Raw genomic sequence first — 18,834 nt, forward strand, 5'->3', positions numbered from 1 at the left:
ACCTTCTTCCTTTCATAAAGATTTAAGCTGGTTTATGACTTGAGTTGAAACAAAGAAAAAAAGAGGAGACCTGAAATGGTCTGTCCCCTGCCAACCAGAAGCCTCCTGTGGTATCCAAACAGAATAGTTGCCTCAGTCTGTCAGCACTTCTGTCTTTGAAGGTGGTTTCTGCTTGAAAAGTGGTGACTATTAGCATAGCTTTGGGATAATTGCTTCTCCTTCCTCTCTTGGGATACATTTTTTTTTTTTTCCAGATACTTCCCTGTTCTTCTTGACTTTGTTTTTCCAGAAGATTCACCCTGTGATTAATATGTTTTGGGTGCCCACTTGAACTTAACTGTGGGATTACCTAATTCTGGGGCACCTTCACCAGACCATCAGTGCTAAAGAGCACAAAGGATCTTCTTGGTTAATAGAAAAAGCCACTGTGGAATGACTCTCAAAGTCCAGAAACATCCAGATTTTCTTTCAGTACTTTTTTCTGTTTGGAATAGCAGCTTTGCCTAGTATAGGGGTGGGAGGGGCTAGTTGGGAGGGCTTGTATTAAGGGGTTCAGAAACAGGGGATTTAAGTGTGTCTTTTGTGTTTGCAAGGCACTAACACCACTCCCGTCTGTATTTAAATGCTGTCCCCAGGTTACGACTATGGCTATGTCTGCGTGGAGTTTTCACTCTTGGAAGATGCCATCGGATGCATGGAGGCCAACCAGGTTGCTTTATACTTCGGTCAAATGATGCTGGAAGGATATATTTTTTCTATATGGGGAGGGAGGGTTTCACATGATTGAACTTTGGAAAGGTACCAGAAATCTGTATTTGGAGCATACCACATTCCAACTAGAAAATGGTTGTAAGGAGAAACTCTAGAAGAGTCTGGGAAGGTTTCTTTAGAAGAGTTAATGGGCACAAGTATATTTTAAAAACTGGAGCCTAGTTGCAGTTGGACTAGATGCCAAAGACAGTAGATGGGCAAAAATGACAGGTCTGGAGTGCCTCCCTTTGGAGTGTGACTGATATGGAGAACCTAATGCAAAGAATAATCCTTGACTGTGTGTCATCTCAAGGATTTGCCTGGCACAGGAATTCTAGGTCAGTACTTACACCCAGACCTAGGGTGAAGACCACTGATGGCAACTCCTGGGACACTCAGGTCCTGCCTGCATGTGCTGCTTTCTCAAGAGGGCCATCGGGGAGGAGAGAGGAGTAGATTATTCCTGTGTATTGCATTCATCATGGTTCTTTACAAATTGGAGTTTCATACTCAAGTTCTTGGCTGCATATAGACTGAGCTGGTGAATCTGAATCTGGACTTACCTTATGTTTGAAATATCTAGATGTAGGCAGCTTGCCACCTAGAGCTGTAATCTGGATCTTTAATAGTTTTGGAAGGAATTATGAAATGGATAGAGTCCTTCTTGTCATGGTGTTCCCTTGGAGAAAGTTATTTTCTTTGTGGTGTCTTAGTTCCTCTGTCTGGGAGAAAGAAGCTTAATGATACTGTTTTATTTTTATGTACCCACTGCCTGTACTTAACAGTGTGAATCACGGCTGTATGCCCAAGATCTTAAGGCTCTGCCAGAGAAGAGTAGTAGTGCATGAGAACTCTTCTTCTCTTATAGCTTGATGGCCTTTCATCAGCTTTGTTCCATTCATCATGGCTCATGACACTTAACGTTTTCCCTTCTTTGGCCATGTTCTCCCCTTATGGGTATGGAGATGACATGCTGTAACCCTTTGGGAACAAGCACTAATTAGGGGAAACTTCATGTATCCATACCTATTGTTAGTAGTATAAATACTGTTAGATCCTCAGAAAATGACCGGATTAGGACCGTATCCCCTTGACAGAGTTCTTGTTGACTGATTTGTTCATTGCCCATCAATAAGCCAGTCATTTAATAGATGCTAATTATATGTTAGAAACTGTGCTACCTAATGATATTTTGAGAGAATGAAGATCCCAATCTTTCTGCTTATGGTCAAGTCCATTCTAATTGTCTGTCCTAATTTGAGAACACTCATTTAGTTTATGAACATCTTGTTCTCAGTGACTAATCATTAAGTCCTTTGCCACTGTGTTAAATAATACTGAGTGGTGGAAACATAAACGGGGGAGCCGTGGCAGATGCTATTCTTTTGTACCATTCTCCCAACTGTATGTGTTTCCTAGAAGAGTGTTACTTTTTATCAGAGTTATTTAATCTTTGATCTTAAAAAATAACAATATTGTGTCTTAATTGCCTTTTCCCTCTATCCCAACAAAAAATCCTGTCTGAAATTTCTAGCCCCTTGAAGAGAAATGTCAAATAGAATTAAGACAGCCTTCTTTAAAAACAGGGTTTATCCTGAGGCAGGGTTTCTTTTGGAGCCATATCTGGCAAAATGTGCATTTACACAAGCAGTATGGAGGGAGAGCGGCCTTTAGACATCTCTACTCCCAGCCTCCCCACACATTCTGTGAACATGCTTAGGGCTCCTAGATTAGATCCCTGATGACCAACCCTTGCCTAGTGAATGAGATACCAGAACAAAGGAAGAGGAGTGCCAAAATTCTTTTGGGGTGAAATAGGATGTTTTGACAGCCATCTTTATGCATATGGTATCATGAGGTACTCTCTGCCGCAGTACAAATAAGAGACAGCCTCTATCTTCCAGGAACTTGTAACAGACTAAGAAAGGTGACAGGCATTTTGGTATTCATAGATCCCATAGGGTATTCTCTCAAATACCAATTTTTTGTGTGATCTCGTTTTTAATATTCACTGGAGTTACTCCTTAATAAAGTAGCACCATATCCTTATTCAGTCAACTTCCTTTCCTAGCTTTTTATTCTTCCCCTAGTCATGGGACAGAGGGCATCCTGCTTAGCACCGCCACACAACAGAATCCTCTCGCTGAACTGCATAGGTTTCACGATCCACTCAGCATCCTCCTAATGATCTTTAGCACAACTCAGGGTATATGCAGGTCATTTTGGTGGAAATATTTTTTTTTTAATTTTTTAATGTTTGTTTACTTTTGAGAGAGAGGCAGACAGCATGAGTGGGGGAGGGGCAGAGAGAGAGGGAGACACAGGATCCGAAGCAGGCTCCAGGCCCTGAGCTGTCAGCACAGAGCCCGACATGGGGCTCAAACCCATGAACCACGAGATCGTGACCTGAGCTGAAGTTGGATGCTTAACGAACTGAGCTACCCAGGCGCCCCTGATAGAAAGATTTTTAAGAGTCGGATCTCCAGGGGATTTTTTTGTACCTATATAGTATAGCACAGCAAAGAGGAGTATAGGTTCTGCATTCAGATGTTACTTCTTAGGTGGGTTGTCTCTGGCAAGTTTCTTTACCTCCCTCAGCCTCAGTTCCCTCTGTAACCAGTACCTCATGGGGCTCTGGTGTGGACTCAGTGAGATCATACATTCATGAATGCCTGCTGTGTGCCAGGCACTTTTCTCAACGCTGGAGATGCTGCAGTAAACAAGATAGATTATATAACCTCTGTCTTAGTGTTTGAAGACAGAGCATAAGCAACTAGACAAATTTAAAATAATATGATAGTCCTGAGTGCTGTAAAGATAACAGAGCAGGGTATTAAAGAATGCATGATGGGGGCAATTTTAGAAGGGGTAGTCAGGGAAGCTTCTTGAGGAGTGACATTACATTTGGTGAATAATGTATACAGAACACTTAGCATAGAATCTGGTACCTAATAAGCATTTGAAATTAGATGATCATCTCCTCCTCCTACTCCCTCTCCCTTCTTCGTGTCAAGTAATTTTCAATCATAATTCTAGGAAAATAAATTTATTTCTTAAATATCTGGATATTCTTTAAGAAAATGGATGTGGTTCAAACTCCCAGTAACACAGTACAAAATCTTATGAGAGACATAAGTATGTGAGAGAAGTCCTCAGAGTGGATAAACCAAGTGTTTATGGAAGATGAATGTCTCTGTCTATTCATTCATTCTCCTACCCTCCAGGTTTTACTTTAGATAAAATTGGTACAGATTCTGAGTCACCATCTGCTGGGCACCTCTAAGTAGAATCTGTGTATATGCTTCCGAAGAGGTTTCTGTCAAATGTTTTGGGTTGGTATTTTTTGGTTTTTCTTATTGTTTTATAATTCTTTTTATCCTGATTCTTGATGTGAAATGTCTTTTATTTATCAGTGACTGATACTTGCAAGTCTAGGGTAAGGGAGTAAAGGAGGCTTCTGCCAGCTTGCTTTGTCAAATATTGTGGAGTAAGTGTGCCTTAGAGAAGCAGGATGATAACCAAGGCCCCACTAGCCCTTTCCCAGCGCCTTCGTGGAGGCATCAGACAGTAGGACACTCTGCAGCAGTACTGAGCATTGTGGTCAAGAGGACTCCTCAGGGCATCATTTAGCCAGCAGCTGTCTGGGGAAGTAATTTCCAGCAGAGGTCTGTCAGCTCATACCTTCACCTCTCTCTGTCTAGGAGATGTAGAAAGCCCGAAACACTGTGAGGCAGGGTTTTTTATTCCACCCCTACTGGGAAAGTTATTTCTAGCAGTGTCACTTACCCTGGGCTTTCTCTGTTGTCCAAGTCCCTGCAGGTTGAGGGTGAATATTACCTCCTCTTGCTGTGTGTGCCATTTCACTGGGACTTAAGGAAAGGTGTAAGAGCATGTGTTAGCATATCGAACCTTTTCATCAGTTAACCCAGTTGTGAGTATACTAGCTCTTTCAAACTGTTGTCAGTTGGTCTAAAGGAATTAGCATTTCATTTTCTTCAGTTAGTAGGTGTGGTGTTTGTTGCCTGTTCCCATTCAGCCAAATGTTTACTAAAATGCCCTTATAAAAGATAGCTTTGGAAGAATTCATTTCTCTGGAATTTTTACTCAACTTTTGTAGCATCATTGGCCTTCTTTAGCTGAAGATGACATGGCTGTATGACAGAATTAGCCTGACTTTATAAAATGCACAGAAAAGATGCCATTATCACCTAACATGAAAATTCCTTCAGACTGGCATGGGTGGGGGGGGTGGATGGAGGCTATAGAATACGTGAAGGTTTATGAGATACTGTTTTTTGTGTCAACAAAGTTAAGAGAATTTGGGTTTTAGAAGATACCAGGATGTCCAAGGTGTTCCTGAAGGTAATGTGAAGGAAGCCAAATCTTAAATGGTATCTGTCTTTATGATTAAAATGAGATCAATGGGGAAAGCTTGTTTAGGGGGATAGGAAGACTGTGGGGCCGATGGGGAAAAATGGGTGAAAACACCATTTGTTGGAATTTTATTCAAGTCGATAGCAATATTGTATGAAATACTCCGGTATTGAAGTTGTGTGCATTCCAAATAACAAAAAAGTATAATCTTATAAATTCCTGCAAGATTGTGGTGTTGTCTAAACCCACTCCCCAAATCTACTTCACTGAAGAGAATGTGGCACCCCAGCCAGAGCTCAGCTTTATAACTTGTGGTTGAATCATGCCATCTTCCTAGAAATATCAATTTCATTGCCTTCTCCTGATTGCCCTCAGCAGAGGTTATTGGTGGGAAACAGAAAAGAAAATGCACTCTAAAATGAGTGTAAATCATTAGTTACTGAAGATTCTTGCTGTCAGGGTATTTAGAAGAATTACCTATCTAGTAATTGAGTCTTGGCTGGCATGAGACAGTATATCCTAGTAGTCACATACATGAAGGCCCGACTGACTGCCTAGGGTTGCATCCCAGCTCCGTCACCTTCTGTGTGATTTGATTTGGACAAGTAGCTTAATGTCCCTGTGTCTCCGTGTCCTCTCACACTTCTAGGAATTAAATGAGTTAATGCATGATTAGAACTGGGCCTGGCACACAGTGAATATTGAGTGTGTATTTATTATCACAGCAACTTCACATCTGAGTGGAACAAGAAAGTCTTAAGTTACAGTAGCCTCAGTCCATCTGGGCTTTGTGGAGTAGCTAGCTAAAAAGGGATTTGGTGGCAGTGCGCAGGAGAATTATTTTTACATCAACAGTACTTCCCATTTAGCCTGTTGACTGGGACCGATTATCGGGACTGCCTCCAGGTCTTTTGAGGAGCTTCTGCTGCATTAGCCTTCAAATCTTAAATTCTCTCAAGAGAAAGAGCCAGAGATGCACCATATGAGGGACATAGAGTATAGTTAGACCACCCTAGAAATCCAGCCTGTGGCTTTAAAACCCTAAGCTCTGATGACCAGCCCCTGGCTTTGCCATATCTCAGACTTTCTACAATAATTGTAAAGGGTGTTTTGAAGTGGATTCAGTTTAATTTTCCTGAATCTTTTGGCAGTGTTAAGGGGGAACTTTCAGTGTGTCTCCTGTGATGAGGTTTATAATAATTTTTGTCATAAATATATATATCATGGCTCATTTCTGTGGTAATTTCTGTTCATTTCTTGAGGTAATTTAGTTCTTAATTTGTTCTAAATTGGGAATGTACCTATAGATTTCAACTTTGTTCTTTGATCTTGTCATCTCTTTCAGCTGATATTTTTAGTTAATGTTTGTACTTTTTATAAAAACGGGGTTGTGCAAAGTGCTGATTTTCAGCCTTGTGGCCTTTGGAACTTGATTACAGTTATTGAAAAAAAAAACAATATTTATATTCTAAATAACTAGCTCAGGGGTTATACAAAAGCACAGTTCAGTTTGTGATCTTGATTATAACTTTGGTTTATGATTTTGTATACCTCCAGAGAGTATAGGGTTAGGAGCACTGAGAGATTTAGAATTCCAGCTTTGTCACTTCCTAGTTCATTTGTAACTTCATAATCTTAGTGTCTCATCTGTAAGATGGAGGGATAATCACAGTACCCACCTCAGAGCAGTTGTGAGATTAATTGCGTGTGAAGTGCTTGGTATAGTGGCCAGTGTGTGGTGCGTGCTTACTACCAGAAGAGGTACTGAAGAGAGTGATTCTATAACACTAGACCCTGCTTGGTTGTCCTCCTTTTCCTTGGCTACTTATCCACCTCTTGGGACTCAGGGATGCCTGAGAAGTGGTATTGCTGCTTTGGGTGGCACCTAGATCTTTGGCAACCAGTTCTGATGGTGGTTGAGACTAGGATGCATAGACTGAAAGCATCTGCGGGATGATTGCACAGGTGTCCAGGTATGTGAGGGAAGAGGACCATGGCCACACCACCACTCCCATGGGTGGGGAGCCTTGTTTCTGAGGCTAGCTAGCATTACTGCTAGTTCTCCCATTACAGAATTCTCTTAGGCTACAGGTAACATTCAATGTTAGTAGGCATCTTGTCCATCTTGATGAACCTGAAGGTTACAAAGAGTCTTTGTGTCTCATTCTCCCTAGGCCAAGTGTTCGGATGCTGTCATTCCACCTTCTAACTTATTTACATATGAGATAAATATATATTCTATATAATACGTATTTCTTATTGAGAACATTGATGGTATGACTGATAATCATGGATAAGCTTATCTAGATAAATAATTTTTAATCTCACAATGTGAGATTAGCAATGCTAACATTGTATACTAATGATGTGTATTTTTCCAAATTCTATGACTATGTGAAATTTGTGTTTAATCTGCATAAATGCTATTTTCGAAGGAAAATCAATAGAGGAAGAAGCTTATCACAGAAAGTAGATGATTGGTTTTACCAGCCACTTAGGGGGAAGTGCTCTCAAGAGGGAATAGTGAGTTGGGATGCCTGGGTGGCTTAGTTAAGTATCAGACTTTAGCTCAGGTCATGATCTCACGGTTTGTGAGTTTGAGCCCCACATCAGCCTCTCCACTGTCAGCATGGTGCCCACTTTGGATCCTTTGTCTCCTTCTCTCTCTGCCTCTCCCCTGCTCATGCTTTCTCTCTCTCTCTCAAAAATAAGCATTTAAAAAAACAAAGGAATGGTGAGTGACTGCTAATGGGTAATAGGGTGATGAAATGTTCTAGAATTAGTAGTAATTGTTGACCAACCTTGTGGATATACGAAACCCATTGCATTGTATAAAGCACAATAAAAGAGTGAATTTGGGGTGCCCAGGTGGCTTAGTTGGTTAAGCATCCAGCTTTGGCTCAGGTCATGATCAAGCCCCACATTGGACTCTGCTGAAGGCTCAGAGCCTGGATTCTGCATCAGATTCAGTGTCTCCCTCTCTTTTTGCCCCTCCCCCACTCACTCTCTGTCTCTCTCAAAAATAAATAAGTAAACATTAAACATTTTTTTTAAAAGAGTGAATTTTATGGTATGTGAACTGTCTCTCAATTAAAAAAAAAAGTATTTAAACTTAGCATGGGAATTAGTTCAGGGTCCCAGTCCAATGGGAATGAGTGCAGCTCTAAAAATAAAATACAGATTAGATTCATTTACCAAAAAAGAAGAGTGTATATAATTTTGTGTGAAAGCTAGAGACTTAGAATTTCATTCTTAAAATGTAAAAGAATTTCTTTGCTAATGGTATCAGCTTACCACAGAAGAACACTTAGGCTGAAAATCTGAAAGCTGACGGTTGGAATTGATAACAAACCCCATTTGAAGTGGCCACATGGCTTGTGCACAGTAGTTGTTCAGTAGAGTTGAGTGGGCTTTCTGCTTTAGTATGCATACAGTTAGAAATTCATGAAAGGACTGTTTGAAGTAGATTTGAAATAAAAATGCCATTTAGGAGGCACCTGGGTGGGTCACTTGGTTAAGCATTTGACTTTGACTCAGGTCACGATCTCACGGTTTGTGGGTCTGAGCCCCATGTTGGGCTCTGTGCAGACAGCTCAGAGCCTGGAACCTGCTTTGGATTCTGTGTCTCCCTCTCTCTCAGCTCCTCCCTCGCACTTGCTGTCTGTCTGTCTGTCTCTCTCTCTCTCTCAAAGATAAATATGCATTTTTTAAAAATGTCATTTAGAAAATCCTTGGGCTACTTTTTAGAGGTGGTATTCCTGTAACCGGATGATTAGTAGGTACCAATGTGGATCTTTACTATTTTCCTGGAATTTTTAACCAGAGCTCAAAGTGAGGGTGAGGGTTGGGGGCAGAGGACCAGATCGCAGCTGGAATAGGTTCCTTTCCTGTATATCTTTCTTAGAGGTTTCTTTCCAGCAGCACTGATATTGTGATTGTCATCTTTGATCTCTAGTACGAGGGGAATTACAGGGGTCTTTTTTTGTTTTTGTTTTTTAGAAAAAGAATTACTGTGATAATTTAGATACCATAGAATTCACTCATTTTAAGTGTACAATTCAATAATTTTTAGTAAGTTCACCCAGTGTGCCTCTATCATCATAGCCTAGTGTTAGAACATCTCCAATAAGATCACTGTTTGAGGTTCATTTTTTTTAATGATTTCAGACTCATTGAAATGTTACAAAAACAATGCAAAGACTTGCTTTATGCTTTGTACTCTCATGAGGTTTTTGTGGAGCTTTTCAGTAAACCAACAAATGTGTTTCCCCCATGTAAGAGCTGGCATTTGGATGCCTGATACTCAAAGAGAGACTACATGCTAATCAGCATTAAACCAAGAGGCAATAGCAGCCAGGGAAAAGGGGACACAAAGTTACCTGCACTGGCTTGATAATGTTTTTGCAAGACAGTGGTTCTTAACAGTGGGGGAATGGTGGGGGAAACAGTGTTGACTCCCTTTCCACCCCTCCCCAACCATTGGACAGTTGGCAATTCTGGAGACATTTTTGTTGTTGCTACTGACATCTATAGGGTAGAGGCCGGGAATGCTGCTAAATATCCTAAAACGCACAGGACAGCTCCCATATGACTTAATCTGCCTCCAACTGTCAACAATAGTGCTGAGGTTGAGTAACCCCGATTTAAAGGGATAGGAATTGTGGTTAGCCAAAGAGAAAACGATCCATCTTGCCATGGATTGTCTCTTAATGAGTCTTTCTCCTTGCCTTCCTCCTGATCCTTTCTCCTTGCCTTCCTCCTGATCCTAACAGAGTGGGGAGTGATTGGCGGGGTTAGAAATGTAGCAAGAATGCAGACACTGCTCCTGTTCTCCCTCCAGACTTGCATTCCCAAGCCTAGCTTGTGCCCTTGGGAGAGGAACTTTAGAGTAAGACCTGTTGGGGGCACCTGGGTGGCTCGGTCGGTTAAGTATCCAACTTCGGCTCAGGTCATGATCTCAGAGTTCATGAGTTCAAGCCCCATGTTGGGCTCTGTGCTGACAACTCAGAGCCTGGAGCCTGATTCGGATTCTGTGTCTCCCTCTCTCTCTGCCCCTCCCCTGCTCATGCTCTCTCTCTCTCAAAAGTAAATAAACATTAAAAAAATTTTGTTTTTGTTTTTTTTTTTTTAATTAGAAGAAGCTTTCACAGAGCCATATAACTGGGGCCAGTGTACTGAACTAGTTATACAGACTAAACTCAAAATAAAAGATGCATATATTTTATCTTAATATGATAGCACTTTGCTGTAAACGGCACCTGCTTTGCTGGGTAATACTGACTGATCTGTCTGGAATCACATTGGAAATATCAGAAGCAACTCATGATGACTTTTGTTAACGTGGTGAATTTTGAGCACCCACCATACGCAAGGTCCTAGGCTAGGTGGTATATATTTAATAATGAATAAAATGGGCACGTCTCCTTAGGTTCTAGTGGGATGAGGCTATTTCAAAGTTTTTAATTTTGGTGGGCATCTGGGTGCCCGCTGTCAACACAGAGCCTGCTTCAGATCCTCTGTCCCCCTTTCTATGACCCTTCCCCACTCGTGCACGCTCTCTCTCTCTCTCTCTCTCTCTCTCTCAAAAATAAACAGTTTTAAAAAGTTTTTAATTTTTTAGAACTTCCATTTTGGAATAATTCCAGACAATAAACAAATAAGTAAATGAATAAATACATATATTTTAAAAAGGAAAAAAAAAAAGGAATACCAGATACTCTTTACTCCTACATTTCATAGTACAGTCATCACAACCAGGAAGTTAACATAGGTATAATATTATCTGCAGAATTTTGTCGGATTTTGCCAGTTGTTCCGCTGTCTTTTTTCTGGTTTAGTATGCAATCCAGGATTACATGTTATCCTTTCCTTTTTTTCTCTGTGACATTTTCTCAGTCTTTGTCTTTCATGACCTTAACAATTCTGAAGAGTTACATTGTAGGACATCTCTCAGTTTGGATTTGTCTATTTTCTTATGAAATTCAAGTTAATACATTTTTAGCAAGAATACCACAGGTGTTGGGGCACCTGGGTGGCTTAGTCGGTTAAGTGTCTGACTTTGGCTCAGGTCATGATCTCATCATTTGTGAGTTCAAGCCCTGCATTGGGCTCTGCGCTGAGAATCTTGGCTTGAGATTCTCTCTCTCTCCCTCTCTCTGCCCCTACTCTACTTGCTCTCTCTCTCTCTCAAAATAAATAAACTTAAAAAAGAAAACCACAGGTGATGTGGGGTCTTTCCATTACTACTGATGTTAACTTAGACCATTTGGGTAAGGTGGTGTTTCTCTACTATAAAGTTGCTATTTTAGGTATAATTAACTTAATAATTAACTAATTAGTAAGTGTCTTATAGGGCATACTTTGAGATTATATAAATGTTCTGCTTCTCAGTATACCCTTTTCACTTAATTATAGCATTCACTGATGATTCTTGTAACAGTTACTACTGTGGGGTTTGTGTAATGGTAATTCTCTATTTCTGTCATTCTTTACGTATTTCTTAGAATTCTTTTATGAGAAAGAACCATCCCGGGGCGCCTGGGTGGCGCAGTCGGTTAAGCGTCCGACTTCAGCCAGGTCACGATCTCACGGTCCGTGAGTTCGAGCCCCGCGTCAGGCTCTGGGCTGATGGCTCAGAGCCTGGAGCCTGTTTCCGATTCTGTGTCTCCCTCTCTCTCTGCCCCTCCCCCATTCATGCTCTGTCTCTCTCTGTCCCAAAAATAAATAAACGTTGAAAAAAAAAAATTTAAAAAAAAAAAAAAAAAAAAGAACCATCCCTTCTCCCTTATAAAACTCTGATTTCATAACGATAATTCCAATTCCGGTTCAGTATCACAGTTCTCCAGCTTTACCCCAATCTGAATTATAATTCCTTTCCCTAACAGTGAAAATCTTAGGTCTCATTATCTGCAATGTATTTACTTATTTGCTCAGTCCTAGAGTATACATAAAATAGTTTCAGAATTGTTTGTTCATACCCCTGTGAAAAACTAGAGTACAGTACTTCAGGACAGTTCTTTTTGTTATCAGCCTGTGAGTATGTAATCAAAATTCTGTGTTCCAGAGTTACCTAGGTTAGTTCTTCACCACCTCATCGACTCTTGAGTATGTTGTTATTCGCTCTGTAGAAAAAGTGGAGAACACAAGAAAAGAGTTAACATTTCCAATAAACTCTGTCCTGCTGTTATTCTTTTTCTCAGTGTTCTTTATCAAGTTGAAGAGGTTCCATTTATTCCTACTTTGCTGAGAGTTTTTATCATAAACATGTGTTGGATTTTGTCCAGTGTTTTTTCTGCATCTAATGATAGGACTATGTGATTTTTTTTCTTCTTTAGCCTGTTGATGTCATGGAGTACATAAATGGTTTTTGAAAGTTGAACCTGGCCTGCATACCTGGAATAAAGCCCAATTGGTTACGGTGCATAATTTTTTTTTTCATGTTTATTGATTTATTTTGAGACAGTGAATGAGAGTGTGTGTGTAGCGGGAGATGGGCAGAGAGAGAATCCCACGCAGGCTCTGCACTGTCAGCTCAGAGCTCCACGCAGGGCTGGATCTCACAAACTGTGAGATCATGACTTGAACCCAAATCAAGAGTTGGTCGCTTGGGGCATCTAGCTGGCTCAGTCAGTTAAGCATCTGACTTCGGCTCAGGTCATGATCCCGAGGTTTGTGGGTTTGAGCCCGGTGTCTGGCTCTGTGCTGACAGCTTGGAGCTTGGAGCCTGCTCCCTGCTTGTGTGCGTTCTCTCCCTCCCTCCCTCTCTCTCTCTCTCTCTCTCTCTCTCTCTCTCTCTCTCTCTCAAAAATAAACTTAAAAAAAAAAAAAGAGAGAGAGACACTTAACTGACTGAGCCACCCAGGTGCCCCAGTATAATTCTTTTTATGCGTAGTTTGTTTTGATTTGATGTTACTCTGTTGAGGATTTTGCATTATCATGGAGATAATTGATCCGTGGTTCTTTTCTTGTAGTGTCTTTGTCTGATTTTGGTAATGGGTGTTGCCTGCTACATAGAATGAGTTAGCAAGTATTCTTTCTACTTCTATCTTCTGGAAGAGATTGTAGAAAGTTAGTGTAATTTCTTTCTTAAATGTTTGGTTGGCTTCATCAGTGAACCCATCTGGGCTTGGTGCTTTCAATTTTGGAAGATTATTAATTAACCAATTTCTTTAATAGATATAGGTCTATCCAGATTGTCTTTTCCTTTTTTTCTTTTCTTTTAATGTTTATTTATTTATTTATTTACTTACTTATTTTGAGCAGGAGTGCGTGTGCATGAGCATGAGTGGGGAGAGGCAAGAGAGAGTCCCAGGTTCTGCGTAGTCAGTGCGGAGCCTGACAGGGTGCTCGAACCCACCAACCGTGAGATCATGATCTGAGCCGAATCAAGAGTCAGATGCTTAACCTACTGAGCTGCCTGTCTTTTCCTTTTTGTATGAGTTTTGGCAGATTGGGTTTTTTTTTGAGAATTACTTTTTCATCTAGGTTATCAATTTTGTTGGGCATACAATTATTCATAACATTCCTTTATTATTTTAATGTTCAGGAAGTCAGCAGTGATGGCCCCTATTTCATTTTTAAAGTTTTATTTAACTGGGGCACCTGGGTGGCTCAGTTGGTTGAGCGACTGACTTTGGCTCAGGTCATGACCTCCCGCTCTTTGAGTTCCAGCCCCGCATCGGGCTCTGTGCTGACAGCTCAGAGCCTGGAGCCTGCTTCAGATTCTGTGTCTCCCTCTCTCTCTGGACCTCCCCCATTCACGCTTTGTCTCTCTCTGTCTCAAAAATAAATAAACGTTAAAAGTTTTATTTAAGTGATCTCTATACCCAGTGTGGGGCTTGAACTTAACCCTGAGATCAAGAGTCACATGCTCTTCCTACATATCCAGCCAGGTGCCCCTCTGCTCTAATTTTTATCATTTCTTTTCTTCTGCTTACTTTGGATTTAATTTGTTTTTCTTTATCTAGTTTCCTGAAGTGGAAGCTTAGGTTATTCATTTTAGATATTCCCTTTTTTCTATTATGTGCATTCAGTGCTTTACATTTCCCTCTAAGCACAACTTTCACTGCATCCCACAAATTTGGTTGTGTTTACAATTTCAGTTAGTTTAAAAAAAAAAATTCTTGAGAGATTACCTCTTTCCCCCTGTGTTACTTAGAAATGTGTTGTTTAATCTCCAAGTATTGGGAGATTTATACCTGTGTTTGTTATTGATTTTTATTTTAATTCTTTTGTGGTCTGAGAGCATACATTGTATAATTTTCTATTTTAAATTTGTTAAGGTGTGCTTTAGGGCCCAGAATGTTCCATATGAGCTTGAGAAGAATGTGTACCTTCTCTTATTAGATGACCTGTAAATACTGATTAGACTACTGCCGTTATTTTGATGTTTGCCTTTCCCGATTTTTCTGTGCACATATCATCTGTGATCACTATATTTACAAAGTAGGATAGTCTTGTGCATATGATTTATAATCTTTTTATTTCAAGTATTGTGAACATATTTCCTTGTCATTAAATACATTTTTATCACATCATTTTTGTTGGTGATATAATGCTCCATGGTTTAGATCACCATGATTTAACTAGTTCTTCATTTGACATTTTGAGGACTTTCTTTTTATTAAATAATCCTGTCATGAATACCCCCATAGCTAAATAGTCACACATCCTTCATTACTTAAGTGAATTTCCTCTAGGTAAACTTGTCAGATTAAGCGGTAAACATGTTTTATGACTTGTTCAATGTAGTCAGACTGCCATCTAGAAGTTTCCTGATTTATTCTTCTATCAGCAATGTTTGATTGTACCTGTCCTCCCTGCATCCCAACCAGTGCCAGGCATTAATAACAGTATTTATACTGCTTAGTGGTACATGGGTATTTGTTATTGTATTCTCTGATTTTGTGTGTGTGTGTGTGTTAGAAACATTTCATATCTGGCCATTTGCAGCAACGCGTATGGAACTGGAGGGTATTATGCTAAGTGAAATAAGTCAGGCAGAGAAAGACAGATACCATATGTTTTCACTCATATGTGGATCCTGAGAAACTTAACAGAAGACCATGGGGGAGGGTACGGGGGGAGCAGAGAAAAAAGTTAACAGAGAGGGAAGGAGGCAAACCATAAGAGACTCTTAAATAACTGAGAACAGGGGCGCCCGGGTGGCTCAGTCAGTTGAGCGTCTGACTTCGGCTCAGGTCATGATCTCGCAGTTTGTGAGTTCGAGCCCCGTGTCGGGCTCTGTGCTGACAGCTCAGAGCCTGGAGCCCGTTTCAGATTCTGTGTCTCCCTCTCTGCCCCTCCCCTGCTCATGCTCTGTCTCTCTCTGTCTCTCAAAAATGAATAAACGTTAATAAAAATCTTAAAAAAAAAATACTGAGAACAAACTGAGGGTTGATGGGGGGTGGGGGAGAAGGGAAAGTGGGTGATGGGTATTGAGGAGGGCACCTGTTGGGATGAGCCCTGGGTGTTATATGGAAACCAATTTGACAACAAATTAAAAAAAGAACATTTCATATCTTTTAAAAATGTTGCCAGTGTTGGGGTACCTGGGTAGCTCAGTCAGTTAAGTGTCCAGCTCTTGGTTTCAGCTCAGGTCATGATCTCACAGTTTGTGAGTTTGAGCCCTGCATCAGGCTCTGCATTGACAGCATGGAGCCTGCTTGGGATTCTCTCTCTCCCTCTATATCTGCCCCTCCCCTGCACGTACACCCTCCCTCCCTCCCTCCCTCCCTCCCTCCCTCCCTCCCTCTCTCTCTCTCTCTCTCTCTCTCTCTCTCTCTCTCTCCCCCCCCCCTCTCTCCCTCCCTCCTTCCCTCCATCCCTCCATCCCTCCCTCTCTTTCTCTCTGTTTCTCTCAAATAAGTAAACTTTTTTTTTTTTTTCAACATTTATTTATTTTTGGGACAGAGAGAGACAGAGCATGAATGGGGGAGGGGCAGAGGGAGAGGGAGACACAGAATCAGAAACAGGCTCCAGGCTCTGAGCCATCAGCCCAGAGCCTGACGCGGGGCTCGAACTCACGGACCGCGAGATCGTGACCTGGCTGAAGTCGGACGCTTAACCGACTGCGCCACCCAGGCGCCCCTTTTAATTTTTTTTTTTCAACATTTATTTATTTTTGGGACAGAGAGAGACAGAGCATGAATGGGGGAGGGGCAGAGGGAGAGGGAGACACAGAATCGGAAACAGGCTCCAGGCTCTGAGCCATCAGCCCAGAGCCCGACGCGGGTAAATAAGTAAACTTTTAAAAAAAGTAAAAAAAAGAATGTTGCCAGTGTAGCAAAGGGAATGATTTGATTTTCCTGTCTTAGGTTGTTAGTGAGATAGAACATTTTTACATTTGATTACTAGTTATTTGTATTTCTTTTATAAGTTGTTGGTTCTTGATACATATTCAGCTAAAAGAGAAAAGGCAGAACATCTTAGTTACTGTGTCTAGTCTTAAGGTAAATACGTAGGGAACATCTGCTAGACTTTTTTGAAATGCTGAAAATTAGTATATTACCTGAATATGAGATAGGGTTACCTAAGAACTTACCCCTCAGAAAAGATTTTTTTTTTTTTTTTTTTTAAGATCTTACAAAGTCTTTGCTGTTCTGGAGTCTTCCCAATTCTTTCGAGTCACAAAGTATTATTTGAGGACGATATATTAATCACCCACTTAAGCCCATTCTAATTTTAGATTCTGATGTTTTAAAGAAGTAAAGAAATTTTAAAATTTCAGTGATGATTCTGAGGTTATAATCACACAGAATGTTGGATAACTTTTTTTTTAAGTTTATTTGTTTTGAGAGAGAATGTGAGTGGGGGAGAGGCAGAGAAAGAGGGAGCAGCATATCTGAAGCAGGCTGTATGCTGACAGCAGAAAGCCATATGTGGGGCTCAAACTCAAGAACCACAAGATCATGACCTGAGCTGAAGTCAGACACTTAGCCGGCTTAGGCACCCAGGCGCCCCTTGGATAACATTTTTAATAAAAGAAGTATTCAGGGGGTGCCTGGGTGGCTTAGTTGGTTGGGCATCTGATTTCGGCTCAGGTCATGATCTCACAGCTTGTGAGTTCGAGCCCGACGTCGGGCTCTGTGCTGACAGCTCAGAGCCTGGATCCTGCTTCAGATTCTTTCTTTCTCTCTCTCTCTCTCTCTCTCTCTCTCTCTCTCTGCCCTTCCCTTGCTCGCGTTTGATCTCAAAAATAAATAAACACCAAAAAATTTTTTGAAAAAAAAATGAAGTATTCAAATTTACTTACAGGGCCAACAAAAGAATTGACTATTGCTATCATAATTTTATGCCAAAAGGTACTGTGGCTTAGGATAAACTTTCTTACAATGACATTATTCTCAGATTCCAAGTGGTACACCTTAAGCATGTTCGATGGCAATTAAAATGATGTGCTCTAGTGGCACCTAAGTGGCTCAGTGGGTTAAGTGTCTGACTTCTGATTTCAGCTCAGGTCATGATCTCACGGTTATGAGATCAAACCCTGTTTCGAGTTCTGCACTAGGCATGGAGCCTGCTTAAGATTTACTCATATTCATTCATTCTCTCTCTCTCTCTCTCTCTCTCTCTCTCTCTCTCTCTCTCTCTCTCAAAAATAAATAAATAATTTAAAAATGATGTGCTCTAGGAAATTGCTAGATGACCTAAAATGGCACTATCAGTGAGGGAACTGCAGCATATAAGGAGCTTGAATAAAATAGAAGGGTACACATGGAAAGGCCAATGTCTTGAAATCATTATTCCTTTTCTTTCTTTGTCTCTCTCTCTTTCTGTATTACATACATACAGAAAAGAACATAGATCATAAGCATTACTGTTCAGTGAATAATCACAAATTGTATATACCTATTGTTTCAGTTTGGGCTGCTGTTACAAAATAACCATAGACGTGGTGGTTTATACAGTAGAAATTTGTTTTTCGTTGTTCTCGAGGCTGGAAAGTCCAAGATCAAGGTGCCAGCCAATTCATTTCCCTGTGAAGGCCCTCTTCCTGGCTTGCAGATGGATGTCTTCTTGGTGTATCCTCACATGGTAGAGAAAGATGATCTCTGTCTCTTATCTCTTAGAGTAATAATTCCATTCATGAAGACTCCACCTTCATGACCCAATTACCTCCCAAAGGTGCCACTTCCAGATACCATCAGATAGGGGGTTAGGACTTCAGTATATAAATTGAAACGATGGGGGAGGGTGGTTCACAAACATTCTATCCATAACATCTGTTACTACCGCCCAGGTTAATAAACAAAATGTTGTGTTATATGTAGAAGTCCCTCCTGCCTCTCCTGGCTGTTTTCCTTTCTACCCCTACCAGAGGTAGTCGCCGTTGTAAGTTATAATACTGAAGAGTCCTTTTACTTGGTTTTGAGCCTTATGTATATGGAATCACACAGGACCTATTCTTCTACCTGACTTTTTTGTTTAGTATTATTTTTAAATTCATCTTCTGTATAGCTGGGTTCATTTTTGTTATACAGTATTACAGTGTAAGAGTATATCACAGGACCCCTGGGTGGCTCAGTCATTTAAGCATCCATCTCTTGATCTCATCTCAGGTCTTGATCTTAGGATCATTAGTTCAAGCCCCATGTTGGGCTCTTTGCTGGGCATGAAGCCTACTTAAAAAAAAAGAGAGAGAGGGAGAAAGTATATTACAGTTTATTCATTACTTCTGTTAAAGGACATGTAAGGTTGGAGGCGTTATTA

The 18,834-nt window shown here is 40.7% G+C and overlaps 1 protein-coding gene across 10 annotated transcripts in view; it reads left to right on the top strand.

Moving 5' to 3' along the window:
• Positions 1–18,834, top strand: part of RBM6 (RNA binding motif protein 6) — a 106,909-nt gene that overhangs the window by 49,488 nt on the left and 38,587 nt on the right. For 8 of the 10 annotated variants that reach the window (XM_003982247.5, XM_019821830.3, XM_006928787.4 and 5 more), the window contains one exon: positions 636–709. The exons of the other annotated variants lie outside the window; for them this stretch is intronic. In XM_003982247.5, the coding sequence (XP_003982296.1) occupies positions 636–709 (74 nt within the window). Of the gene's footprint in view, positions 1–635; positions 710–18,834 lie in introns of those variants that run through there. 10 annotated transcript variants of the gene reach the window in all.

This window comes from Felis catus, chromosome A2 (assembly GCF_018350175.1).
Source record: "Felis catus isolate Fca126 chromosome A2, F.catus_Fca126_mat1.0, whole genome shotgun sequence".
Lineage (NCBI taxonomy): Eukaryota > Metazoa > Chordata > Mammalia > Carnivora > Felidae > Felis > Felis catus.